Source organism: Eschrichtius robustus, chromosome 1, assembly GCF_028021215.1.
Source record: "Eschrichtius robustus isolate mEscRob2 chromosome 1, mEscRob2.pri, whole genome shotgun sequence".
Lineage (NCBI taxonomy): Eukaryota > Metazoa > Chordata > Mammalia > Artiodactyla > Eschrichtiidae > Eschrichtius > Eschrichtius robustus.
This window is the reverse complement of record NC_090824.1, coordinates 63755052-63782726: the sequence shown is the minus strand read 5'-3', so window position 1 is coordinate 63782726 and position 27675 is coordinate 63755052. Positions and strand designations below refer to the sequence as shown.

Below are 27675 nucleotides of genomic sequence, written 5' to 3'. Positions count from 1 at the left end.
TTCTAATCTAAGAGTTCCTGGTGAAACACGTGCTAATGCTACAGGCAGTATAAGATAAAATATTTAGGGTTTTCTCCCTTTTACCTCTGTTGCCATCATCATACCTAGAACCCAGGAGTCATGCTACTATCCGATTTTCTCTAGTCTAAATGTTTAGGTCAATAAACATCTTTGGGTGTATCTTGGCACTGTGTCTTGACACAACTGAAATTTATCTTTTTCAGCTAAAAAGCTTTTTTAGCTACCAGCTAAACTCTTTCTCAGTAACTTTTTAGCATCTAGAAACCACATACCTGGCGTCTAGGAACTAGTTTACCTACCAGAACAAGCATCTTGCCTAGTTCAAGTACAAAAACCAAATTCCCCAATACTAAACACCTCTCTTTTTACCATTTCAAACTTCCCTCTTAAAATAAAGACCTCACTCTCAGTTCCGGTGTGGTAGGCAGAATAATAGCCCCCAAAGATGTCCACAGCCTAATCCCCAGAGTCTGTGAATAGTTATGGCAAAAGAAACTTTCAGATGTGATTAAGGTTAAGGATCCCAAGATGGGGCAAGCTGCCTGGATTATCCAGGTGGACCCAATCTAATCACATGAGTGCTCAAATGTAGAGAACCTTTTCTGGGTGTGGTCAGAAATAGATGGGAGGAGTGAATAAAGGTTAGAGGGATAGGATGTTGCTGGTTTGGAATGGAGAAAGGAGGCCACAAACCAGAGAATGTGGTGGTCTCTAGAAGCTGGAAGAGGCAAGGGAACGGATTCTCTCCTAGAAGCCTCCAGGAAGGAACATGAACCTGCCTACACCTTTATTTTTGCCCAGTGAGACCTGTGTTGGACTTCTGACCTACCACTAAGTTTCTGGCAATTTGTTAAAGTCGCAATAGAAAAGGAATACATCCAGCATGAAAATATTCTTAATTCTCAACCGATTTTCATAGCAATGAAAATCATAACAAATGATATCTTTGAACTTTAATGAAATGTTTAGATTTTTCAAGCTGAGGTTATTAGCAACTCCTATTTCTAGAGTTTTCTGTCATGATTCATCCAACTGCTACTCCTCCAAATTGCAAAAAATTCATCTAGTCATTTCATAATGCATCTTCACCTTAACCATATACAACCATACCATATATAGAGTCAGAATGAGCATGTATATAGTAAGAGGATGATTATAAACAGACAAGGACCTTTTTCCCTCATTAGTTTCTATCTCCTCAGACCTCCAAAGGGATCTTGTTCCATCAATCTTCCTTCTACCCAATATCAGGCTTTCCTTCACCATTGAGATCTCTGCCCTTAGGCTGTAACCTAGTGCAAGTTTCTTTCATGGGGGTTGGGGGGGGGGGTGGAGGATTAAGTATATCTTTCTTTATCTTCAGCACTATTTCTCTTCTCTTCTCAACCAACATTTAAAAAAGGAAACCTATGCTCCTTGTTTCTACTTTTTTATTTCTTAACCCTCTGTATCCTCCCCATCCTCCCCTAAAGCTGCTTTTGATTCTTGAATCCCTAATTGCCAAATCCAATAGACTCTAACGAAGGAAGAGTCCACCTTATTCATTCTGCTCCTTGACGTCCTCTCCTACCTTGGCCTTTGTGACACACTCTCCCCTGGTTTTCCTCCTACCTCTCTGAACTGCCCCGAGTCTCTTTGGCATCACCTCTTCCTCCTCAGCCTATTTCCCTAAACCCTGGTGTTGCCCAGCTTTCTTCCATCCTTTCTCGTCTCCCGTCACTCCTCAGGGAAACCTGTTCTAAACCAGTATCTCCTCCTGACTACATTAACTGCCCCTATTCTCAATGGAATATGAGCTCTTCTAGGGTCTTCTTGTTTCCTTGGGGACTCTACCACAGCTTCTTGAAGATTTTTTGAGATGAGGAATGAGTCATCAAACTGACATTTTATAAAGATTAAACTGGGTGTGGTATGTAAGACTGACTGTATTGGGTGGAACCTGGAGGCAGGGAAACCAATTGAGAAGACACATGAAAAGTACGAGTGTGGAATGACAACAGCCTGAATTATTGCCAGGCTGAATTAAAGCCAGGGGAAATATTTCAGTGGACATATTTAGTGACAGAACTTGATGACACATTAAAGAAAGGAGAGGAAAGGTCAGAGATGACTCAAAAATTTCAAATCTGGGAGACTGGAAAGGTAATAACATTAACAAAATCGGGGTAATCGGGTATAGAAATAGGTTTGGGAGGAAGATGAAGCATTGGATTTTAGATACGGAATAGCAAAGCAGTTGGAAGACTGGGCTCTGAAATCAAAAGAGAAATCAGGATTGAGGCTATAGATTAGGGAACTGTTCCCAGAAATATGATTTTAAAAGCTACTAAAGTTGATGGGTATACAGTAAATAGTTAATCCTTGCTAAATAAATAAACCTCTTGATATTCTTTCCTCTACTCAAGTGCTCAGCTCAAGTAACAGGATGTTCTAGACACTCACCAGCACTCCTGTTCCCACCATGGGTAACCCCTGGCGTTTGCTTTCTGTTGCCTCTTCCTGATTGATCGGAAGGTACTACAAAACGTGCTCTCTAATCTTAGGGCCTCACAGACACATTTTAGGGCCTCACAGACACGCTAACCTCCTTTAAAGTCATCTCAGGTTGACATTCTATTGAATACCCTACAACAGTTTTTGTAAACCTCTTTTCATTTTTCTCAAGCCTCTCACCTGATCTTCCTTTCTTAGCCACACCTTGCCTCCTAATTTATTTACAAAATCTGGGCCATTCAGATTGAGAACAACTTCTTTTCTCAACCCAAATTTTCTTTTCACCCCACCTTCTTTTCCTTCACTATTGTCTTCACCTTTCCAGGGCTACAGCTGTGCCTTTGATCATATTTCTTTCAACCTCTAGGTTCTTATTCCATGACTTCTTTCTCTTGTATCTCCCCACTTCAGTTGCTCCTTTTTTTTTTTTTTTTTTTTTGCCTACTAACAAATTCAAGCCCACCTTATCCGTAAAAAACCTTTTTTCCTTCAATTTGATTTCCTCAGAGCTACCATCTTATTCCTCCTTTTTGGTGTTACTAAGTAATATAAACTTTACCACTATATGTCATCTTGATAGTGGTTTGAATTCTTGCTGGAGCAGTTTTACTTATGTGAGTATGTCCTATATGTTTGTGTCATAGTCTCCAAAATGTAAGTTTCAGTAGGGCAGAAATCATGTGATAAATTAATCATAAAATATTTTTAGTTATGACTAATCAAGAAATAGTTGTGAGAGATTTGGGATGCTGACTTCTGAGAAACAATAAATAATATAATACTACTTTGCCTTTATCTGTTTCGAAGGAGTTAAAATTGTAAATGCACTTAGAGTTGTCATGTGATGGTTATCTCTTAGTCATAAGTCAGGATTTTTCTGATGTCTATAACAATAGCAATTATACTCATTTAAGGCTGTAAGCAAGAGTCTTGGGTAATCCTTACGGCAACAAATGTAGAAGTTAGCATAAGAAGTGGGCAGTCAAGTTTTAAACCTAGTAGGCACCTTGAGAACACTAATTTTTTTCCACTATTAATTTAGATACAATTAATCTTACTTCATAGAAGTTATTTATGTTTTAGAACTTTCTAGCAGGAAAGTTGACAGTGCCTTCCCCTCTGTATGCTACACATACACCTACGTTTCTCCTTCTATCATAAAAAGCTACCTTTTCACCCTGGTCCACTATAGCTGCCTTCCTAATTGTTGATGAAGTTAGAGAAAATGCCAGAATGTATTGCTAAGTATTTGGGATTTAAGAGCTAAAGAATGAGCTATGTAAAAACTAATTAATTTGTATAACCACCTTTTAGAAAAAGTTATTTTTATAATTTTACAACAATAAAATATGTATTTTATGTTATCTCAACAAAATTAAGGCCCCGCAGCTAGAAAACTTCTGAAAAATATCTAAAGATATTATGATCTATAATAAAGCAAGTTTATTCCTTATAATTAAGTATAAAAATTCAATTAAAAATCATTTAGAGAGCAACTGCTAGGTATAAAGCACTTTGCCAAGCACTGAGCTTAATATTTAAGTATAATATAAGAAAGTCATAATGCATATATGCACTAATATGTATAAAATAGATAACTAATAAGAACCTGCTGTATAAAAAATAAATAAAATAAAATTCAAAAATTCAAAAAAAATAAAGTCATAATGGCTCAGATTAAAAGTCTATGTTACAAATATGTATCAGAGAACTACATTCTATATTATTATTCTTGTCTTAGAGATAATAAAGCTGAGGTATATCAGGGTAAAGAAATCGTCCAAGACCCCACACTGTGCAAGTGGAAGAGCTGGGATTCGAATTCAGATTGATTAGCCATCAAAGTCTATATATTCAACAAATACTTCTGAGTGCCTTTTATATGTTAGATACTGTTCTGGAGACTTGGGCTACATCAGGGAAGAAGACAGAAGATCCCTGCATTCTTGGTGTCTACATTTGTTAGCTGACAACTCCTCTGTCTTCTCCCCTGCCGCCCATCTACACAGGTAAAGACGAATTTACTTTCCCAAGATTAACCCTTCCACCGAAGTTGTTGATTTTATCACCTTTATCGCAAGTCTCCTTTGAAACCTGGCTTAATTATTGTCTCTTCCACTGGACCCATCCAACTACATTAAATACACGGGTCTCGTCTTGAAAAATGACTCTACTTGTCCCTATTTCCATTCCTTTTTCTCGCTCCACACCATACCCCATATTCCACAGCACTCTTCTAACCGTCTGCTACCTCATTTTCCTTCGAAAGGTTGTTTACAGTCCTCATGCCATTCTGACCACTCCTGAAAAGTCCTTCCGTGATTGATGAGAAGTCACCTTATCCTGGCTTTAAAAGAATTGTATTTCTACATCCATAAGAGTATCTTTAAGAAAGGAACAGGACCATCTCCTGTGAATACTGTCATCGCAGTAAGATGTTGAATAAGTCAGAAAATTGGCGAATTTTTTTCTTGAAATCAACTAGAGGAATTTTTCCTTTCACATTTTTTTAAACATCTTTATTGGAGTATAATTGCTTTACAATGGTATGTTAGTTTCCACTTTATAACAAAGTGAATCAGCTATACGTATACATATATCCCCATATCTCTTTCCTCTTGCGTCTCCCTCCCACCCTCCTTATCCCACCCCTCTAGGTGGTCACAAAGCACCGAGCTGATCTCCCTGTCCTTTCACATTTTTAAGAGCTTTCTAATACAAACAAGAAGATACAAATTCATATTTATTGTATCATGTATTTCATTGGAAAGTAGAGATAACTACAAGCTAGTATAAAAGTCAGATTTCATTTCTACCACTCAGAAGGTGACTCAGACTGCTTCTGACTCAAGGTACACACTCAGAACCAGATACAAGAACTTAAGAAGCATGGATTTGGAGTCATTTAATGGTAGGACAAAAAGTTCCACATAAATCAAGTGTATTCTAGCCCAGTAATACCAACAATTTAGTGCCTCTAAATCATTAAGAAAAGATAAAATTATATTCAACATACTATTCAAGAGTCTGAGCGTGTATATACTATATATACTATATATATGTATATATACTCTATATACACACACACTTTTAAAAAAAATCCTTTCTATTGTGAATTACATGGAACAGCGCACAAAATAAATACACAGCTCAATGAATTATCACACACGCACACAAACACTACCCAGGTAAAGAAAGAGAATATAGCCTGTACTCCAATGTTTATGAGATTCATCTATGTTGTTACACATAGCTGTAGTTTATTCATTTTCATTACTATGTGGCATTCTAGCATATGCATTCACCATAATTTATCCATTCTTCTGTTGATGAATATTAGTTTGCAGTTTTTGCCTATGAATATTCTTGTGCATGTCTCTTGGACACGTGAATGTGTAGACGAGAGTGAAATTGTTGGGTCATAGGATATGCATATTTTTAGCTTTAATAGATAGTCAAACTCTCCCAAAGTGGTCATACAAATCGGCACTCTCACCAGCAGCATTATATAAGTTCTAGTAACTGCATATCCTCACTAATACTTAGTATTGGCTCTCTTTTTAGCCATTCTGGTGAGTATGTGGTAATACCTCACTGTAGCTTAAATTTGCATTTTCCTGATTGCTAATGAGGTTATCTTTTTATATGTTTATTGGCCATTTAGATTTTTCTTTGGAATATCCTTTTTACATTTTAAAAGATTTTTATATTAGGTGGTAATAAACAATAAATTTTGTTAGGTGGAACAGGGACAAGAAACAGCCATTAAAGTGCTTTAATTTTGCTACTGGTCTCTCTGAGCAAGGCAAGAAAAGACCAAAAGTTGCTCTGTACAACAAAGGAGAGTCATTGTTTCCATTGACTGAGCTTGAGGCCAGCAAATATAGAGAAAATATTATTTTCTCAACAGGCTTTAGAGAAATTTAACTATGTTTCAAAGCTTCATTTGTAAGTTTTGTGGAGTCTAAAAGGACAAGGAGGCTGCAGCCATAGAGATACTACTCTTGTCATATCCCCTTGTAGGCCTGAGGAGAGAGAAGGCATTAGCTTAAAGAATGGACTTCAACCAGTTTCTAGTGGCTTTCGGTAGCAGCAGAGAGTCTCATAACCAGAAAGAATATTTTCAAGAGAGAGTATAAGCCTGACTGGTCCTCCCCCATAGGCTAAAAGTGAAGCTGCGGTGGAGGCTGGGATGGGAGGGACAGCTAACCACTGGGTGATCATATATGGGAAATTCACAAATACAGAAGTTTCATTTCCCCTCCACATCAGATTATTGAAGATTTTGGTAAATTCTGCTCGATCAGATGAGAAGAATCCCTTATTTGCCAGATGTCCCTATAATAGTTAAGGCTAATTAATTATGCTAGAGAAGCAATAGGCTGTTGCAGAAACCAAATGCCTTGGTAAGACTGGGGTTTTAAATTTCCATTTGGCACCTAAAGCCTTGGGAAATGAAGTTTCCTCATCTATAAAGCGTAGAGGTAGATTCCAGGCTCATAAATGTTTCTATGCAAATTCAATCAAAACTTTGAGGCATACATACATTATAATCAATAATATCTAATCTATTATAGAAAATAGAATGCTATGGAAAGCTTTATTATTATTCATTTTATAAAGTTAGCATAACCTGAGAACAAACTCTGAGGCACATAGCACACACACACAAAGAAAACCACAGATTAACACCATTTATGAAAACTGATGCAAAAAAATCCCAAATAAAATATTTGCAACCAAATTCAGTAGTATATTAACAGAATAACACACACTAACCATGAGGGCTTATTGTGAGAAAGAATAGATTGTTCAACATTAGGAGATCAATAAATTAATTTCAACACATTAATGGATCAAAAGAGTAAAAATCCAAGAGTGCTTTGAGAGAGAACAAAAGTGAACTTGATCAAATTCAATGTCTGTTCCTGGTTTGTAAACAAACAAAAGTGTAAATGAAGACACAATAAGGCTTATGCTTTATACAACAAATTTCAAACTTAACATTAAAACTTTAGTTACATTTCCACCAAAATCAAGAACAATAAAAAATCCCCACTATTGTTGTTATTCTTCATATCTGTTCAGGAAGCTAGCTAATAAATAAGACAAGAAAAATAAATAAGAGGTATAAGTCTTAAAAAAAGAGAGAGAAATTTATCACTATGTGTAGATGATCTAATTGTCCAGAAGACGAAGAGTCAACTAAAAGACTATTACTACTAACAAGAGAGGTTCAGAAAGATATTTGGTTACAAGAAAATTTTCCTATATAGTAGCAGTAACATTTGGAAAATATAAGGGAACTGAGGATGAAGGTACATGGAATCTCTCTGGCATTTTTTTAAACAACTTCCTGTGACTCTACCATAATTTCAAAATAAAAAGTTTAAGATGTTACACAGCCCACAAGTGGAAGCTAAGAAAATGAACTGCTAGAGTCTGTGGTATACCAGACCCTTACTGGACTCACCTAGGATGTTTTTTCCAGAGAAAAATGGGACTTAAAAACAAACACGCTGAGATAGATAGACCACCCTTTCTACATAGCAGCAAAATCAAAGTGGTCAATGTTTTTATTTGCCCTTCCACCAAGAGAGGAACTACTCATGCCTTATCTCTGCAACCTGAAAGATCTCTTTTCTACTTTTAGGGTTTCATGTTCATTTTAACTTGATTTTACCTTTTAAAAAATGCTGGGCAAAAAAAAAAAAAAAATGTTGGGCAGGCACCCAGTTCAACACGATCTGGGCCCAGCCCTCTCTAGAAATTGTCCTAGTGTCCTCCCCTCAAAGTTACAGCTGCACTCACACATTTCACCTCTCTTCCTATGCTGTTTCTGTTCTTCCTCAGAGTTCCTGTAGGTCCCCTGATCTAACTCACTAAGAACACCTGCTCTGATGCCTCTATGCTACAGCAACAGCAAAACTTTACTTTTCTAGGAAGGTCCTTGGGTCACATGGTAGCTCAATGCTACTCACTTTAAAAGTAAGATTCTTTGGGACTTGCTCTCTGTGGAGTATTTATTTAGTCTCCGACTCTCCCAGGATTTAGCTTCCCAACAAAAAGCATATTCTCTCTATTCTAACAAAGTAGGAGGTTTTGTTTTAGCCTGAATATTGCTTCTCTGTCTTTTGAATGGTTTCAGGCTTACAAATCATCTATTAGTAGCATAACTTTCCATGCGTGTCCTCAAGGACAGCCTAAAATTTTGCTGTAATTTTGCTGTAACTCTGTTCTTCATAATAATGGGGTTTCTCAACTATGTAGGCTCCTGCATCTTCTGGAGTCTACTCCTACTGTATGCTTGGACCTTGGGAAGTATATTCAAATGTTAAGATTCCCAAGAGGCAATCAGCACAGAAGGTTCTCTGCAACTTGCACTTATCTGTTTTTTGCATTATCTGTGTACAGTTTAAAGCTTGAAGCAAAGTAGCAGGTCTAATAAAAAGCAAATTTTGAACTGTAGTGTTTTTGTTTGCCTTTTAATTTTACAAACACATTCCAAAGCTGTTGCAACCAGTCTGTTCAAGAACAAAAGCTCATTAGTATGTCTCAACAGTCAGAGAAAATATAAATTGCAATAAGTAGGGCTAAAATTTCCAAAATAATCAGGACCTAGGAAAGTTCTTACATAACTTTAATTGGCCTGAATAAAAACTACTATTGCGTCTAAATTTTGTACAAGTCAGATATACTTCCATAGCCCAAGCCCTTGTTTTGCAAGCACAGATTAAGAAAATGTATTAGACTAAGCACTATCTTCTCAAGGAAGCACTTGCTGTACCTCCACCCCCAAACATCCATAATACTCCTGTTGCCCTTACTCCCCTACAGACCTCCTATGACACATTGTATCCATTTGTTTATATGCCAGTCATCCTGGGATAGGGGTGGGCAGGGACCGTGCCTTCCTCCTCTAAAACAAGACCTGACATACTGTAGTCCCTTACTTAATGGATCCTGAAGGAAGCAATACAAATGAATGAATGCTATGAAGAATCTGGACTGTATTTTTGCATCTCTATTGTACGAATTTATAGAGAATTTGAAATAGTTTTTCCTTTCTTGAATTATGAACAAGGTTGGAATAAATACATGTTAAAGGTGGGATGGAAAGAATACCAATGGAAGCCAAGAGATTTAGTCTCTTCCGTCAACTCTATTCACCAAACTTCTGGAGGTGGGTTAACAAATCCATCAAATAAGAGGTTTAAATCAGATGCTTGTCACAGAACTAGCTGATTCATAGATTTTGTGAGGTCCCTCATTATGCCATAGTACAAAAATGTAGCTTTGTGCTTTAGAGAAATTGGTGTTATTAACAGTCTTTGGAGTGATTGTTATTAATTATAGGAAGGTATTTTGTCTTTTCACGTGACATTGTCCTTGTGCATTAGTAGAAGAGCACTTTTGTAAATACCCCTGTTATAGCACTTTTCACTGTAAGAGCTTATGGAAAAACCCGAACGAACTTTTTGGCCAACCCAATATAATTATTTGCCTCCTTGATAGTTTCCATCATTAGACAGCTAGCTCCTCAAGGAGAGGGGCCAGTGCTGCTATATCTTATGCATCCTTGTATTACCCCCTCCAGCACATGTCTGATGCACAGTGGGCCTCTACAAATATTTCTGGAAGAATGAATTAATTTTCAATATCTGAGGTCCACCTTGAACTAGAGCAAGCATAAGGTTTCACATATTTCTAAAGGAGCTCTATTTTTGAATTTAGGAGTATTCATGGTTATTTTAAACTCCTTTGTATTTCTCTGTGGCTTGTGCCGTTATTGTTATTTAAATTTTTTAATTTCACTTTAAATATGTAAGAGAGCTTATTAACCAGGAACTGATTCATATATCAAGTGGGTAGAGCACAGAATTTAATTACCTATTAACTGTTTGTCAGAGGGGTTGTGAATCTTAATATCTGCAAGGGCTTTTACCATGCTGGGATAAAAGACAATCAAGACTAATGCATCATTAGCAACAGGGCAACCACAATCTACACGCACAAATTTGAAAGTACATCTAAAATACCATTTCAAATTTTGTAAGAAGACATGTAAACGTGCCACATCACAGCTACCACCAAAAATAGAAATAATTTAGATTTTTACTAATGCTTTTTATAGTCAATGACTTCTGGGTAAAATATTTTATCTTTGTTAACAGAACTTAATGTTCAGCTACATTTTAGGAGGGTTTTTGTTTTGATTTATTGCTGAGGTGGTTGTTAACACAGTTAGCTCCCAAATTACTTTATCTCTAAAGCATGCCAATATTTCATAGTAAAACCACTTCATTGTCCCTCAATTCCCATGATCCAATCCATAAAAATACTTTTCTTTTAAATATCACTCAGATCAAATTTAACTTTCCTACTTATTACCATGATCACCATCCAAACGCAAACCAATCATCTCTGGCCTGAAATAGTTCCATGCCCTCTTACTCTACCTGTAGTTATTCTTCCTTCTCTCTAGCAGCTCTCCATGCTACAGATTTTTTGTTTTTTAAATAAGACCTAATCATGTCACTTTCAACTCTACAGCCTTCAGTGTCTTCCCATTGTCCTTAAAGCCCACACTCCTTAGCGCAGCCTTCGAAATCCTGGTCATCCTGGTCCCTCACCTACTCCAGGTTCCTATTCCAATCACTGCTCAGGCGCCCTTCTTTGCCAAACTCACCTTCTTTCATTCCCTGGTACTCCTGATCTTTCCTGGTGCTGCTTTCTCTGCTGGGAATATTTTTCCCACTGTTTTTTTTTTTTTTATTATGTAAATGCTTTTATTTGAACTAATACATTGCTACCAGATTACATCACTTTTCAGAGTTAGAGTAACATTGTGATCTTGAAAACTATAGCAAACTGCTTGACAAAGCAAGAGTACATTAAGTCCTACATATATGTTTATTTTTTAGTGACCACATCTCCTTGTCTTAGGTGTAAAATTAGAAAATTTATTATACACTTAGCATACTTGGCCTACCGTATCCTGCCTAAATTCTGAGCCCACTCTCTCCTCAAAAGTGTCATATTCAACAGCATTTTAAATCTAAAGAGAGAGTTTGATGATACAGGTTTTAAAACAAATAAGCATATATTGAACCAAGTGTTTTAAGACAAAATATGTCAAATGTTTACAGCTTCGGTGTGAGAGGGAAGATGGAAATTCAAGGTACATTTTTCTTCTACCTATAATGTATGTTTTTTACTTACTTGAAGACCCCTTAAAAAAAGTAGCAAAATCAGCAGTCTTATTTAATGTAATCAAAACATTCTTAAATGTACAAAAAAGGATCATGTAGAAAGAATACTGTAAAAAGATACTGATTTTTAAGAATAAAAGAATATGAAAAGCTTCTATTACATTCTACACAGCCAGTTACTTCTGTAAATTTTCAGTACTAGAGAGATAAGCAAAGGATACTCATATCCAAATACCCTCTGACCACAGTTCTTGAATAAGAACTAGCATACTGAATGAAAAGCAGAATTATTGTCTAATAATAGTCATATCCAATCATCTAAGCAAGTCCCAGGAGGTGGACATTCTAAGAGGGAAACAGATACAGAGAGAAATACGTACAGCAATGGGAAACGTCAAGGGCAGCGATCTAGGAGGAGCGAGTAAATGATCTAGCTATGAGCACATTTCAGGTGGGTCTGACAAATCCACCCTGACTAAGGGAAAGAGGAGTTGCTGTTATTAAAACTCTTTCCCCTGAGGGCTCCCATGATGAGCTTAGTCTTGTTAAAAGTCCTTTAAGTAACCAACGGTTCCTTAAGCCATGAGCACTTCACCTGGAAATTGCTGACCTGCTAATCATGCACTTGGGAGCAAGGTTGTTTTTATTCAAATTGGTTATTTTACACTCTCTTCCTTCCCCTGCCCATCAAGCATGCAAACACGGTCATGACCATCTTGGGCTTTACTTCCACAAGGTCTTCCGGGAGAGCGTACACCCTGGCTCCAATTCTTCTAGCCATTGACACTGCGTACTTGGCATTATTGTGCTTGTCATCTTCTGTTAGATTGCCACTCTTAACAAGGTCATAATTTATGCAGCCTGGCTGGATGGCATCAATTAAATCCACAACTGCCAAACTGGAGCTTTCTTTCCTGGTGCTGCTTTCTCTGCTGGGAATATTTTTCCCACTGTTTTTTGCTAGTTACTTGTACTCATCCTTCAGAGCTCATCTGTCTCTTCCTCATGGAAGCCTAGCACGACTTCCTTAACTAAATTAAATCTGTTTTCTATAATTTCTCAGAGCACCATGTGCGTCTCTTCATAGCCCTTACCACAAGGACAGCTTTATATTTATTTGAGTGATTATTTGATCCTTCTGCTTCTCCCACTAGACTGTATACTCCATGAGGGCACCATTTGTTCACCATTAGAGTCCCAGCTCCTAAACAGTGTCTGGCACATAGATGCTCAATAAATACTTGTTAATTCTATTCTATTAATGTTTCATCTAGATTTACCACCACACTAAAGTAATAAATAAAGATTTTGAAAAGCAGAATCCTAAAAAATGAAATCACTTTCCAGAAATAATTTTATTAGTTTAATTATTAAATCTGATAATACAGAATTACATGAGATCAGAAGATTTATGTTACAAAAATTTTCACCAGCAATAACATTTTTACTAGCACATATCAATGTCACTCTCTCCTTTGAACTGTTACTATGAAATAATAATAAAAATAACATGACATTTATTGAATGCTTACTATGTGCAGGCACTGTGTTAAGTGCTATATATGTATTATCTCATTTAATCTTCATAATACCCTCGATATAGGTATTATTAAACCCATTTTACTCATGAGAAAATTAAGGCTCAGAGAAGTTAAGTTGACTTGCTCAGTCAGACAGCTACTAAGTGGTAGAGGCCGTATAGCCAATAGTCAACCCAGATCTGTCTGACTCCTGATTCCTTTCCCCATCATTTCTTAACCACGAATATCAGTATACTAAGAGGTACTAGGACATCATAGGCTATGTTAGACCAGCTCTGACTTTGAGACTCAGCTGTGGCACTGACCAGCCATTTGATCTTAGACAAATTACATAACCACCTCACTCCCACCCCCAAACCTCAGCTTCTACGAGTATAAAATGGAAATAATAGCACCTATCATGCAGGGTTGCTGTAACAGTTAGGTATACTACTACACTGTATATAAAGTGCCTGACATATAATAGATAGTCAATAAATCACTTTTTATTATTGCCTTATATGGTGTCTTTATTTTTTTTTCAAGTAACTTGTATTTGGCAACATTGTGTTTTAGATTGTCCAGGATAGTCCTCATTTCTATGATTCAGAAGCACAGTCACCAAAGATATATTTGCCAGAGCATGTGTCCTATTTTTTTGGTTTAGAAAATAGGATCATTATACTCAAATATCATTTAGCCGAGTGCTACACCTATAAAAGATACCTAATAAATCCATGTTAAATAACTGAATGATTATTGTACAGCAAATGTTTGAAGAATTCACAGGTAAACAGAAAAATCTGCTTAAAGTGGATCAGAAAGAATAAGCAGAGTTCACAAATTACCTCTGAGTTTTATCTCTGATTTATTCAGTTCTGAAATATAGATCCACTTTAATTTTTACAATTTGATGCAATAATGAAAAAGCAACATCACTGTCTTCACATTTAAGTCTATATTACTGATTAGTCATAAAGTTATGATTCAGCATTCATATGAGCAAAATAAATGAGCAAATATAATGTTAAAATGATGCACAATATTTAATCATGCTCATGGGAAAATACAAAAATAATTTTATTTAACTGAAAGAAATGCATATGATTCAAATTGTCTACAAAAGTACTGAAGGTTAATTGAACTATCTGGATGATGGTAAACATATACAAGAACCCTCCAACGTAATTACTGAAAACAACTCTGCTTTCAAAGCTATGTCAATTTTTTCCCCAATTTCTCCCTCAGGGAGAAACCCAAATTAGGTACTATAGTTTAAAACCAGATTCATGAGGTCTACAACTGATATATATACTGTGTATGAAATTTAAAATTATAACTCAGTTTATATCAATCAGCAGTATTGATTTAAAACCTATAATTAGCGCTAATGTAAAGTGCCAATCGCTTTCTTATTTTATTGACTTGCTAAGTAGGGAAAAATTTCACACACACAAAAGTTAAATTCTATAGCAAATTCATTTTGAGTGTCTAACACTTCCAAAGTTTTATCCACCCTGATTTAATATTGATATGAATTAACATATTATACATGTTTTAAATTAGAAATTTATAATGCTATATTTAAATCTGTGTACTTTTATAAATGGTAGTATTGTAGAAAACCACAAGATTATGATTTTAATCTCATAATTATTATTTATTTTATATTTATAATGTAATGAATAATCATTAATTGCCATTACATTCCTATGAATATGACCACATTTTATTCCTATTTTATAAAAGATTAATATAAGAATGCATATAGGATATCTAATAGTAACAAGGCCAGGAAAAAGATGAGTTTCTGCTATGTGATTTTGGCATCAGTTTCCTAATTCTTACTTCAAATCTGGATGTTAAAAAAAAAAAAATTCCCACACGGAAGACACAACGAAAGCTAAGCAATAGCCCCATGATAAAGAACTATTTTCTATTTAAACAATACATCCTTTCCAAATGTAAGTACTTGTCAATTAATTTGGTTAGGAACAAGACCACTCTTGGAGATAAGCTAATTAATCCATTTCCCAGGTGGGATTTGAAAGCCATAGAGAGAGGCCTTTCTCAAACCTCTTCCCTAGATTCCCAAGGCAGCTGTCAGCCACTGATGTGTTAGTTTGAATCAGTTTATCCGTTACCAACCCGAGTAAGACTTGCAGGAAACAGGAGCTCAGTGCGGAAAGGGAAAGAAAGGGACAGCTGCCAGGCTAGTGAATCTGCAGTGGAGACAGTAGGCAGTTTGGGGAGCAGTCCCTGGAAGAATGGAGAATGCAGAAAGATGCCACAGAAAAGGAGATAAAGGATTCATGGAGAAAAACTTCACCTAGTTCACAATTTTTCAAATAAGCTGGAGTATTTAGACAGTTGATTCCAAGCAGTATTCAAAATAGTCAAACTGTAAATACTAAATGCAGTTACAGATAACAAAAGTTCTAAACAGCTAAGAAATATTTAAATAATTACCTTTTTTTGGTGTTGGAAAGTTATAGGCTGAATTTCATATTGCTGTGAATGTATTATATTTATTCTACTGTTTTTTTCCTTCTGGCAGTTAAAAACCAGTAACTTACAGGAAAACAGTAGTATAATCTCAACATTCTATTAAAGTTGCCCATAATCAGTAGCTGAGCCAATACTGAAGTGGTAAGGTGATTTACTGTCAGTTACAGTGAAGTAAAGATATACATGTGTTTTTAATCTCTTTTATTAGAAAAGATGAGATTACTCAACCTTTAAGTTATTGCAGAAAAACATATTCTTACTGTTTCTCAGTTATTCTTTGTACACAATCTGATATATGGGCTATAATCAGGTGTTGAGTTCAAAATCTGAAAACATAATATAGATAAGGTATTTGGGGGAGGGTATATGTCCATATTTTTGTCTGTTTCAGACATGTGCAGGGATGTCAAAGACAGAAGAGAAAGCCTATATTCAATAGGCCCTCTGGGCACTATTGAGCCCATGAAGCTCTCCTCAAAGAATAGAGCAGAGGACCTAGAAAAGGACCATCCCCCACCCTTCTTTTTTTCATATTTTCCTGAAGGAAATCAAAGTGTTTTATGAAAACAAAGCAAAACAAAAAAACAAAAACCACCACCACAGACACACAATAAGGATGGAATTAACAAGAGATGAAATTGCTTAGTCAGCAGCTTCCAAGCATCATTTCAAATCTGAGTCTTCGATATCCCCCTGACAACTTGAAGGCAGGCAGGAAGGTAGGCTTTACCCACTAGTGTAGCAAAGAACAACAGCATATAAGAGAGCAGTTTGTATGGTGGTTCCTCAATTATGCCCTGAAGTCTGGCAGGCTGGGGTTTGAATTCTAACTCTGGCACTTTAATAGCTGTGACTAAACAGTGTGTGTCAGTGTTTACTTCCTGATCCTGTGCCTATTTCCTGATCAATGATGGAAGTTAGTGCCTTCCTCAGAGGGTTATTCTGAGGATCAAATAAAATAGGCACCTGGCATGGAGTAAATATTAGCTATTCAGGCATCATAATTAACTCTCTCCCCTACCACTATTCTGAAGTTGGAAAAGGCAGATTTTGAGGCAGATCATAAAATATGTTACGACTGACTTGTTGATAAATATTTGTTGAGCCAAGTCTGCCTTTAGCATTCTAGCTGTATGCCCAAGATACTGAAGATGTTAAATTTCTGTCTTGATAATAAATATTCTTTCTTTATCTTTCACCTGCAGATTCTCTTCAGGAGCTTGTGGGAAGAAACACTTCAAAGAAGAAATAGGCCTACTGCTTGAGGGAAATGATATGATTTTAGTAGCTGAAAAAAAGAGAGTTGAGCTACTTGATTACTATATTGGTTCCATCTTCTAAGCAAAAAGAAATATTTTCAAGCTGGAAAAAAATCAAAATACTACTTGGAAACGGGTCTCCAGCCCCTTCAAGATAAAACTCGGAGCATTATCCACCCCCCTAGGACAAGCTTTAAAAATCTGCAAATCCATAATATCAGTATCAGAAATTCAGAACTTTAAGGCCAGCTACACACAGAATTTCATCTACCCCATCCAATCTACTTCATTCACACAAGAGTGTGTACTGGTTGGGGACATACATATTGCCACCTCCAGGTGGAGAGTAAACTCCTTGATTATTCAAGTTTGTCCAAGTTCAGCACACTGGTGCTTCATTCATGTATGTTAAGTGAACAAACCTAAAGGCAGACTAGAAGTTCACAATATGTGAAGAAATAATAAGAAGTAGCCATTCCAACAGAGTTCAAGACTCCAGGACTCCTGAGAATTACACATTTAGATGCTGGAAAAATTTGGCCGTTGATTTCAGCGTCAGTGTTAGTAATCTCTGAGAAATAGTGTATTAATAAGGGATAGGGGTGAGCAGGTTTCTGGAAAACTGTAGACTGGTCACTTTTCAAATTTTCAATAGTATGTATTTCAATAATTACACAACGTAAAGCTTGATTCTGATAGCCTGCAACATGGAAGTACATAGTGATTATTAGAAGCTAAAATGTATTCTCTCAGAATGTAATTCAAAATGAATCCCCTTTCCTCTTTTGCTAAAGTTACTGGGTTGGTATATCAGGGGAATTCTATAGCCTGCCTTCACTAATCACCATGGGTGAACAGTAAGAGGAGCTGACCACTATGAGAGCCATTCATGAGTGTGGAATTTTAACTGTACAAGGAAATAAAATCTCTCAAATCAATCCTGGAACTAGTAGGCAGGGATCAAATTATATCAGGTTCATGAACAGGAATATTTAAGGCAGTAGTACAGAAACACAGGCAGGAATCAATCTATGGCTGCTTATTAGAAATGGCAGACAAGTCAGAAACTTTTACTGGGTGTCAGAACAGAAAGATGAAGAGGTGGTTATCCGGAAGCAAGAGTCATTTATCAAGGAAACCAAAGAAATGGTGAGGGGAAAAGCCAAGCCAGGTAGGCATGACAACTAAGTTCTGGGGATACAAGTTACATGGATAATGCTTTTGGATCACAGTTTTTTTTCCTAATGACACCGCATCAGATGATAAAGGCATCCTTCCTGGTTTTTAAGTAACCAGGACCCTAACAATGGCAAGCTGTAATTCTAGAGCACTGTTTCTCATCTCTGGCTGCAATTAGGGGTTTTTAAAAATACCAGTGCCAAGGGTCCCAACCCTAGACCAATTAAATCAATCTCTAGGGGTACAGTCCAACCTTCAGTATTTTTTAAAAGCTCCCCCAGGTGAATTTAATGTGCAGTGAAGGTTGTGAATTACTATCCTACAGGGAAATCTCTATTGTACACTGCTCTCAAACTTTAACGTGTGTACAAATCACTTGGGGAATCTTGTTAAAATGTAGATTTTGAATTAGTAAGTCTGGGTTAGGGCCTGAGATTCAGAATTTATAACAAGTTCCCAAACAATATTAGTGGGGTTGGTCCATAGGCCATACTTAGAGTAATAAGGCCTAGGACAACGCTATAGGCCTCTAGTTCTAGCCCTTTTCTATTGAAAATTTTATATTGGATTAAGATCTATAGGCATGGTTATCAAATATCATGATCATACAAAGAGAGAGATAGCAAAACAGTATCTCAGAATTAAGATTCAAAAATATTTTCACAAGCTGAAATAAACAAGATGAAATTTATTCCTTAACAGGGACCATCTCAAATCTATCTTATAAGCTAAGACAATTCTGAAAAAAAAAAATATTAAAATATATTATAAAGCAATAATAATTTCACATTGTGGCAATGGCTTATGAATAGACAGATTAATTAAATTGAATAGTAATTAGAGAAATACATTTTAAAACAAAAGAATTTGGGGCTTCCCTGGTGGTGCAGTGGTTGAGAGTCTGCCTGCCGATGCAGGGGACACGGGTTCGACCCCTGGTCTGGGAGGATCTCACATGCCACGGAGCCACTGGGCCCGTGAGCCACAATTACTGAGCCTGTGCGTCTGGAGCCTGTGCTCCGCAACAAGAGAGGCCGCGACGGTGAGAGACCCGCGCACCGCGATGAAGAGTGGCCCCCACTTGCCGCAACTAGAGAAAGCCCTCGCACAGAAACGAAGACCCAACACAGCCATAAATAAATAAATAAATAAAAATTAAAAAAAAAAAAAGAATGAATCTCTTAAATAATAATAATAATAATAATAGACATCCCAATGGGTGTGAAGTAGTATAAGTAGTATCTTATTGTAATCGTGGTTCGTGTTTCCCTAATGACTAACATCTTTCATGTGATTATTGGCCGTTATATATCTTCTTTAAAGAAATGTCGACACAAGTCCTTTGCCCATTTTTAAATTGGGTTGTGTTTTTTGTTGTTGTTGTTGTTATTGAGCTCTTACATATTTGGGATATTAATTCCTTATCAGATATATGATTTGCAAATGTTTGCTTTAATTCTGTGGGTTGTCTTTTCACTCTCTTGATAGTGTCCTTTGATGTGCAAGAGGTTTTAATTTTGATAAAGTCCAATTTATCTATTTTTTCTCCTTCTGCTGCTTCTGCTCTTGTTGTCACATCCAAGACAACCCTGCCAAATCCAATGTCGTAGAGATTTCCCCCTATATTTTCTTCTTAGAGTTTTATAGTTTTAGCTCTTACATTTAGGGCTTTGATCCATTTTGAATTAATTTTTGTATACGGTGTAAGTTAAAAGCCCAACTTTATTCTTTTGCATCTGGATATCACCAGGCCTTTTAGTAACATTTATTTTTCTCATTTATAAACAGGATTGTAATAGCTACATCCTACATTCTCTTTTAAACCTATTATATATAACATCATATTGTTAATAAGATGACTACACTGTGGGCAATTTAAGAAGTAGATTTTAATTCCATAAGACATTTTTTGTTGATTGTATTTCGTAGGTTGACTACACTCTACACCACAGCGTCTTAGCGGCCTATAAAGAAAGACATCAGGTGTGTGGAAAAAAGAAGTGGACCAGGGGCTGAATTTAAACAAACAAACAAACAAAAATACCGCCAGGGGTTGTTAGGAAGAGGAGTCAACTCTAGAGATGAGCGCTGTCTTCACCAATAGGTTTGGAGACACGTAGTGTTAAGACCCCAGCTACCATTAAGGACTTTTACAATTAGAGTCTAGAAGAGTCCTCTGATGCTCTTGTGGAATAAAGGCATTTCTTGGTAGTTTGCAGCAGACCAGTTTTGTTTTCTGTCCAGCGTTAACCCAGGAATTTTACCACTCACCCCGGCTGGGCTGCGCGGCCGCCCTCCCGCCGGGCCCGCGCTCACCCCTCGCGTCCGGGTCGCCCTGGTCGCGGTCCTCGCATCCTCCCCGGGGTCCGCCGCCCCTCCGCGGGCCTTCCCATCCTGCCTCCCCTCCCTGGAGCCGGCCGCTCCTCTTGAGCCGCGGCACTCGCGCATCTCGCGGCTCCTCCGCAGCCGCCGCTCGGCTGCAGAGGCCAGCGCTCCACCCCGAATGACCCCGTGGCGGTTTGAGGGGCTGTGCTGTTCCAGCTCCCGCAGGGCGAGCCCTCCGGCGTGGGGCCCGGCCCTGGAGTGTGGCTGTGAGCCCCAAGAGACCTGCAGACGTCTTCAGACCACCGTGTATCTTTCAGGACAGGATTTCTGCGGACAGCATTTGGAGTGTCTCCCGCCAAAAGCAAAATACTCGGGACGACAGAAGCTTAACTCTGCTCTTCCCCACAGCAGAGCTTCAGAAGGTGGGGCAGGTCGCGGTTGAGCAAGGGAGGCTGGGTCGCTGGGTCGCTACGGGGATGGGGATACGGGTGGCGGCAAGCAGAACGGACCTGAACACGTTTACAAATCCAGCCTCTTGTGAGGTTATGAATCGCGGCCTGGTCCGACGGTTATGACCTAGTGAGACAATTACCTACCCCTGGTCACCTACACAGCACTGGCTTTGATTGAACGATACCTTTTCGGAGCAGATGCTCGGGCTACCTCCGTTAATATGTACATGTGGGGTGGATATCATAAGTCATAAACTTTAGTGAGAAGTAGGCTGATATCAAAAATTAAAAAGCAGAAAAGAACCTCAAGATGATTATGCCTAAAAAGTCTGCTTACAGACAAAATCATAGAAAACGTATTCTCTTCTTGAAGATTCCTAAGTATGGAGATTTTAAAAGATTATTTAGATAGTTAAGTTCTTCAACACATGTAAATGTAGTTCATGTACGAGTGAGGCAGCGTGATAATAACGGGAAAAGTCAAGAACTCGGAATCAGGGCAAATGTAATTGAGTCCCGGTTCTGCCTCTTTTTAAATTGCGGACTTGGGCAAATCACCTAACCTCTCCCCGCCTTAATTTCGTCATCTTTAAAATAAGAATAAGAATAGCATCAACGTTATCATACTGTTACAAGAAATAAATGAGGTAGAGTATATAAAAAGTATATTGTAAAGTGCTATATAAATATTAAATTTTCAACAAATTTGTGTTGAAACTTACACTGTAGCCATTTATTCCCAGAACCACTTATTTCTATTTTTTATCTTTATAATCAACATTGACACTTTTCCTTTTCTCTACATCATTGTATTGGTCACTGCACACCACTTTAAAATGGTTTTTTGTCATCATGTTCTATAACTTTAATTTTGGTAAGGCCAACCTTATGAAAATTTATTATTTTCTGTGAGCCATGACATTTACAATTCAGGTGCCACCAAGTGGATGGTGGTGCCTGTTTTATGGTTGTGTGGGCTTACTGGCTAGCATATTCTCTGATTTGGATAAGAGAATATAGATTAGTCTATAACCTAGCCAATTTTTTCTATCATATCTATTTAAAAAAATAATAGTCCTAAAGTATGACCTACTTAATTACTAATGACATATGTTGGATATCTTATTCAATAAGACATAGAGACACACAAACACATATTCAAAGCCCTTTCCTCACTCAATTTCAACTTCTTTTTTTTAATAAAGGGATTCTTTTTTTAAAAATAAATTTATTTATTTATTTATTTTTGGCTGCGTTGGGTCTTTGTTGCTGCGCCTGGGCTTTCTCTAGTTGCAACGAGCGGGAGCTACTCTTTGTACTCTGTGCACAGGCTTCTCATTGCGGTGGCGTCTCTCTTTGCGGAGCATGGGCTCTAGGCGCACGGGCTTCAGTAGCTGTGGCATGCGGGCTCAGTATTTGTGGCTCATGGGCTCTAGAGCGCAGGCTCAGTAGTTGTGGTGCATGGGCTTAGTTGCTCCGTGGCATGTGGGATCTTCCCAGACCAGGGATTGAACCCCTGTACCCTGCATTGGCAGGTGGATTATTAACCACTGCACCACCAGGGAAGTCCTCAACTCTTTTTAATAACAACTTGCCAAAACCATCAAAGGTTCTTTTGGAGTTGAAGCCAGAGCTGGAATGTTGCAGCTATTAGAATGGATGAAAGGTGAAGGCAGTAGAGAGCTACTGGAGTGGTGCATTCCTGAAAGCCCTGAAGAACAGGTGGGTCAAGTTACCAAAGTAGAGCAGGTAGGGTAGGAACCAGAAAGGAGTTGTGGTATGCTCAGCATTAGTCACTGGGATGTCAGGGAGAATGTTGACATCAAGTCACTACCAAAATGAGCCAGGAAATTAGGACACCAAAAATGATGCCTTACCAGGGCAGCAATTAGGGACCAAGATGAGTCAGGCTGCCATGGGAAAAAGCCAATGTATCCTTGTATTAAATCTTGTATGCAAACGAATGCCACCTGGAAACTAGAATCTCCCTTTGGGTTGATGTCAACAGCTTTCCACAGTTGTCTTCCTTTTTAAAAAATCTGATGTTTATTGGGCACTTGGTATGTGCCATCAGTGTTCTAAGCACTTTATTTGTATTATCTCTTGTAATTTTTATAACAATCCTATGAAGTAATCTATTTATCTGCATTTTATAGAAGAAACTGAGGCAAAGGAGGTTAATCAGCTTGTCCAAGGTTACTCACCCAATAAATATTAGAGCTGTGACTCTATTTCAGGCAGACCTCAGAGCCTATGCTCTAAGCCACTATAGTACATGGCTCGCCGCAGTTTTAACTCATGCTTATCAACTATCACCATCTCACCAGGCTCAGCCTTGAGAGAGATGGCTAGAGGCATGCATATCAGGTCCAGATATTATTTAGTCTATTGTTTCTGTTAAGGACATAATATTTTAATAATTTTTAAAGAAGTATAACTTAAGGGGAAAAAATGTTTAACTTTATTCCCTTTGAGGTTAAAAAGCCTCTATATAGTTTGCTGCATAAAAGCACTTGAAATTCTGCCATCAGAATTCTTCATCGTGGATTCTGCTCAATTTTTTTCATTTATGGAAGACAAGTTAGCTTTATTGTTCCTCCTTCAAGGAAAGACCACATTTACCTCTCTGCATTCTAACTCTCAATCCCTGCATCTTTTCTTTCTGGAGGCATATTGGATTTAAAGGGATTTCAGGATATCCAAATGAAAATGTCAGCAAATGAGATATGTGGGGTTAGAAATCAAGAGAAATTAGGACTAGAGCTATGAATGTGGGTGTTACTCATGGAGAGGTTATAGTTTAAGTCGTGGGAAAATATTCAAAAAATGAAAAAAGAGAGCTCAATCCAGATGGAAAAGACTTTATGGATCATTCTAGTTCAGTCCTTTTCACAAATCTCAACTCCCCAGAACAAAAAAAAATCCAGCTCTACTGCTGTACCTGTGATGATGGAAACTCATTACCCCCTGCATTAGTTTCCTCTTGTCACTGAAACAAATTACCATGAATTTAGTGGTTTAAACAACACAAAAATACAGTCCTATGGTTCTGGAGGTCAGAAGTCCAAAATGAGTTTCACTGGGCCAAAATCAAAGTGTTGGCAGGGCTGAGTTCCCTCCAGAGGCTCTAGGGTAGAACCTGCTTCCTTGCCTTTTCCCGTGTCTGGAGGCTGCCTGCATTCTTTGGCTCATGGCCCCTTCCTCCATCTTCAAAGCTAGAAACATAGCATCTTCACATCTTCCTTTGTCTCTGGCCCTCTGCTTCCATCATCACATCTTCTTTGATTTTTCTGCCTCCCTCTTTCATCTTTTAAGGACCATTGTGATTACACCAGGCTTATCTGGAAAATCCAGAATAATCTGCTTAAATTAATCATATCTGCAAAGTCTCTTCTGCCATGTATGGCAACATATGCAGGGGTTCCAGGGATTAACATATGGACATCTTTGAGGGCCATTAGTCTACCACACCCCCCAAAGTAGCCCACATCCTAATGGCTAGAAAGTTCTTATATTGAGCTAAACTTTGCCTACATTTTGTGCATTGACCCAGGCTTTGTCTTCTGAAGTCACAAATATTAAGTTTAATATCTGCCACATAACTCTCCTTCAGATACTTGAAGATATATTGACCCCCTCTCCCCCAAACAAAACCATTTCTTCAGCAGCTTAATAGGATATAGTTCCAAATTCTATTATCTTGGTTGGACTCCTGTGGAAAACTTTGTTTTATCAATGTTTATTTGAAAATGTGGTGTGGCCTGATCAAGCAAGAATAGGTAGGGCCAATATTCCTCTGGTTCTAAGCACTGAATTTTAATTAATGAAGCCCATGATTGTAGTCTATTAAATTGCTGTCTTTCCAAATACTACTGAAGGACATGTTTACCTGAGCTATAACTGTAAAGTTGATTTTTAACTAAAATACTGGCTTTTACAATTAGGTTTATCAAATAACTCTTTAATGTCAATGAACAAATTAATAATCCTTAACTACATGTGATCTACACACTTAATTACATGTGAGTTCCTATCCAAATCATTAATAAAAAAGTTAAGTGTGATGGAGCCCGTAACAGAGCCTTGCAGCATAACTGAAGGACTCGTCCAAGAGAACATTTATCTGCTTTCTTGGGCCTAAGTCCTTCAAACAAGATCTAACTGCGTTATAATCTGAGCCACAGTTTTTCATCTTGTCCACAAGGAGTTCAATGTTTTATGCTCTTCATATAGCATTTTCCTTGACTACCAATCTACCAATATACCAATATTATCTGAAAAAGAAATAAAGTTAGTGTAGCTTAAGTTATTTTTGGTAAACTCAGGCTGGCTGCCAGTGATCAACATCTTCTCCTTAAGTGCTCTCAAATCACCTATGAAAATACATTCTAGACTTTTTCCTGGTACTAATATTAAGTTTGCCAGAATACAGTATGCAGACTATATTTTCCTTCCCTTGCTGAAAATTGTCTTGTTCTGACTTTACAGTCTTTTGATCCCTCTCTTCTTCCTTACAGTTCCTCAACTGTGAATCATTGTGATGATGTACAGCAGGAATGGCCTCATCTGGAAACCCTCTTGGTCCAGGCTGGGTTGTGAGGCACGTTCAACTCCTCAGAGACTAATAGTAAGGAACGCAAAGAGTAGTTTCATCATGTGAGAGGAACGGGGTAGATGGTATATGTGGAGGCTGTATCGATGATTAAGTACAAAATAAATAAATTTCATTATTTTCAATTTAATTGTGTATTTACTTAGCTTCCTTACAAGTCTACAAAGAAGTTAGAAGGTGACTAGAGGAGCAATAGGAAACTTTTTGTTCTGAAGCGTAGAGATCTTTGATCAAGTACATACTGGCAAGAGACTTACCAATATATAACCAACACAACCAACAGTGAATAGGTTTTTATCACAATTTATCACTTTCCAGGCTAAAAAATCCTATTTTTACATGTGAATAGTTTATACTCATACCATTAATCAAGAAAATACGGCAACAGAAGCATAATCTACAATTTTGATGATTTTTAATAAATAATCTGGTGAAAGACTTTTAGTGGGATAGGTACAATTAGGTACATGCCTGGTTTGGGTACTGGTGCTCTTAAACATTTGTGGAGGTTATAAATTTAGTCTGTTTCCACAATATAAGAATACATAGATATTGAACAAAGACTAATTTAAAAACTGACTTTTAAATGTCAAATGAGAAAGATTTTTGGAAATGGTTATTCTCCTCTTGGGAAAACTTGCTCATGGTAGATTTCCAATTGATGTTTGTTAAATGATTAAAAATTTGGTAGTACCATCCAAATTATTGGTTTAATTAAAATTTGTCTATGTTAGCAAACTCTCTCTCTAGCTGCTAAGGGCAGCATTAATAACTTGCATACAGAGAGAGAGAGAGACACTTGTGTAATGAGATGCCATAGACATTTCTAATAATTATATTTTTATGAAAAAAAATATAGAGAAAAAATCCTCAATTCTTTAGATATTGAGATGTCTTTGCATGTTTTTAGATTTTTCAACTTGTTTTTCTTAGTTTTTATAACATATTTCATATTTCAGCAAGGTAAAACTTTAAAAACCTCTGGCATGTATAGCACCATGTTTTTAATTAAAATGCAAAGACTATTCTCTTATAATGCTAGGTAGATGTGTTTATTAGAGCATAAACTCTCTGAGCATAGAACTTTGTGCTATTTGTCTTTATATCCCCAGTACCTGGGGCAGGAGGAGTTCAGTAAACGTTTGTATAAATGAAAACATTACCTTTCAGATCATCTGTATGAAGAGAACAGAACAAAAGAGGATGTATAAAGATTTTCACTTACTTAATTTAGTACATTGTCTTTACAGATGTTTGGTGTTTATCGTCTCTGGAGAACAAAAGTGGTCTGAAGCTGAAGAGACAGTGCTTCATGACTTAAGCAATGAAGAGGAATGAAGAACTAAGTTCCATGTTTACCCATTTGACTTGCTCTTAAACTTTAGTCTGAGTTCTTTATATCCCCTCCACAAAATGGGCCAAGTCAGTTAAGTAAGGTTACCAAGAAGTTTTGAGGATATGTGAATGAATGTGAAAAACCATTCATTATAACAGCTACATAAACATTGTACACATTTAAGAAAAGAATAGTGCTATTTAAATTTTATATGTATACAAAATTAACAAATCCTCTTTGGTCTATATCATTCTAAACAGCATTTTTATACCTACAGTTTGGGATTTTGACCTTTTGGTTAATCCAGAAATTTGGTCCAGTTAGCTCTTTCACACATGTGTGCATGGGTGTGTGTGTGTTTGTGTGTAAATTTTGGTTTTGCTCTCACGTCGGAATTTCTCATTTTTCTCTGGCAGTCATAGATAACATTACTTCACAGAACCACTCTAGGAGGCGGTTTAGAATAATTATTTAGTTTTATGGTCTTGTGAAGCTAGATTTGTTTTTTGATAGAATGTATGTAATACAAATCTTTCTCATTAAAGTCCTCCTAACAATAGAGAAAAGTAAATATTACTATCTCAACTTTCCACAAAAGATCTGGAAACCAGGGTAGCCCTAAGATGTTCATCTTTATCAAGTCCCATTTTTAGCTTTAAAAATTCATGGACTATTTTGCCAGAATACGTATGTTCATTATCTTGATTGTGGTATTGCCACAGGTATGTACATATGTCAAAACTCATCAAATTATACAC

The 27675-nt window shown here is 37.2% G+C and overlaps 1 protein-coding gene across 1 annotated transcript; it reads left to right on the top strand.

Annotated features, from left to right (window-relative positions):
* The first annotated feature begins 16386 nt into the window (after positions 1–16386).
* On the top strand, positions 16387–27100 carry LOC137759568 (uncharacterized). Its single transcript, XM_068535999.1, has 5 exons — positions 16387–16473; positions 20122–20175; positions 20405–20939; positions 25487–25596; positions 26832–27100. Exons 1-4 carry the CDS (start codon positions 16387–16389, stop codon positions 25498–25500), a joined length of 690 nt encoding a protein of 229 aa, XP_068392100.1. The 3' UTR covers positions 25501–25596; positions 26832–27100.
* The last annotated feature ends 575 nt before the right edge of the window (positions 27101–27675 follow it).

Excerpts from the sequence above, each read along its gene's own strand:
- LOC137759568 (XM_068535999.1), top strand. The coding sequence starts at position 16,387 with ATGAAATTGCTTAGTCAGCAGCTTCCAAGCATCATTTCAAATCTGAGT. Across the intron at positions 16,474-20,121 it reads ACTTGAAGGCAGGCAGGAAG|GTTGACTACACTCTACACCA; the intron begins GTAGGCTTTACC and ends TGTATTTCGTAG. Across the intron at positions 20,176-20,404 it reads CCTATAAAGAAAGACATCAG|TTTGCAGCAGACCAGTTTTG; the intron begins GTGTGTGGAAAA and ends ATTTCTTGGTAG.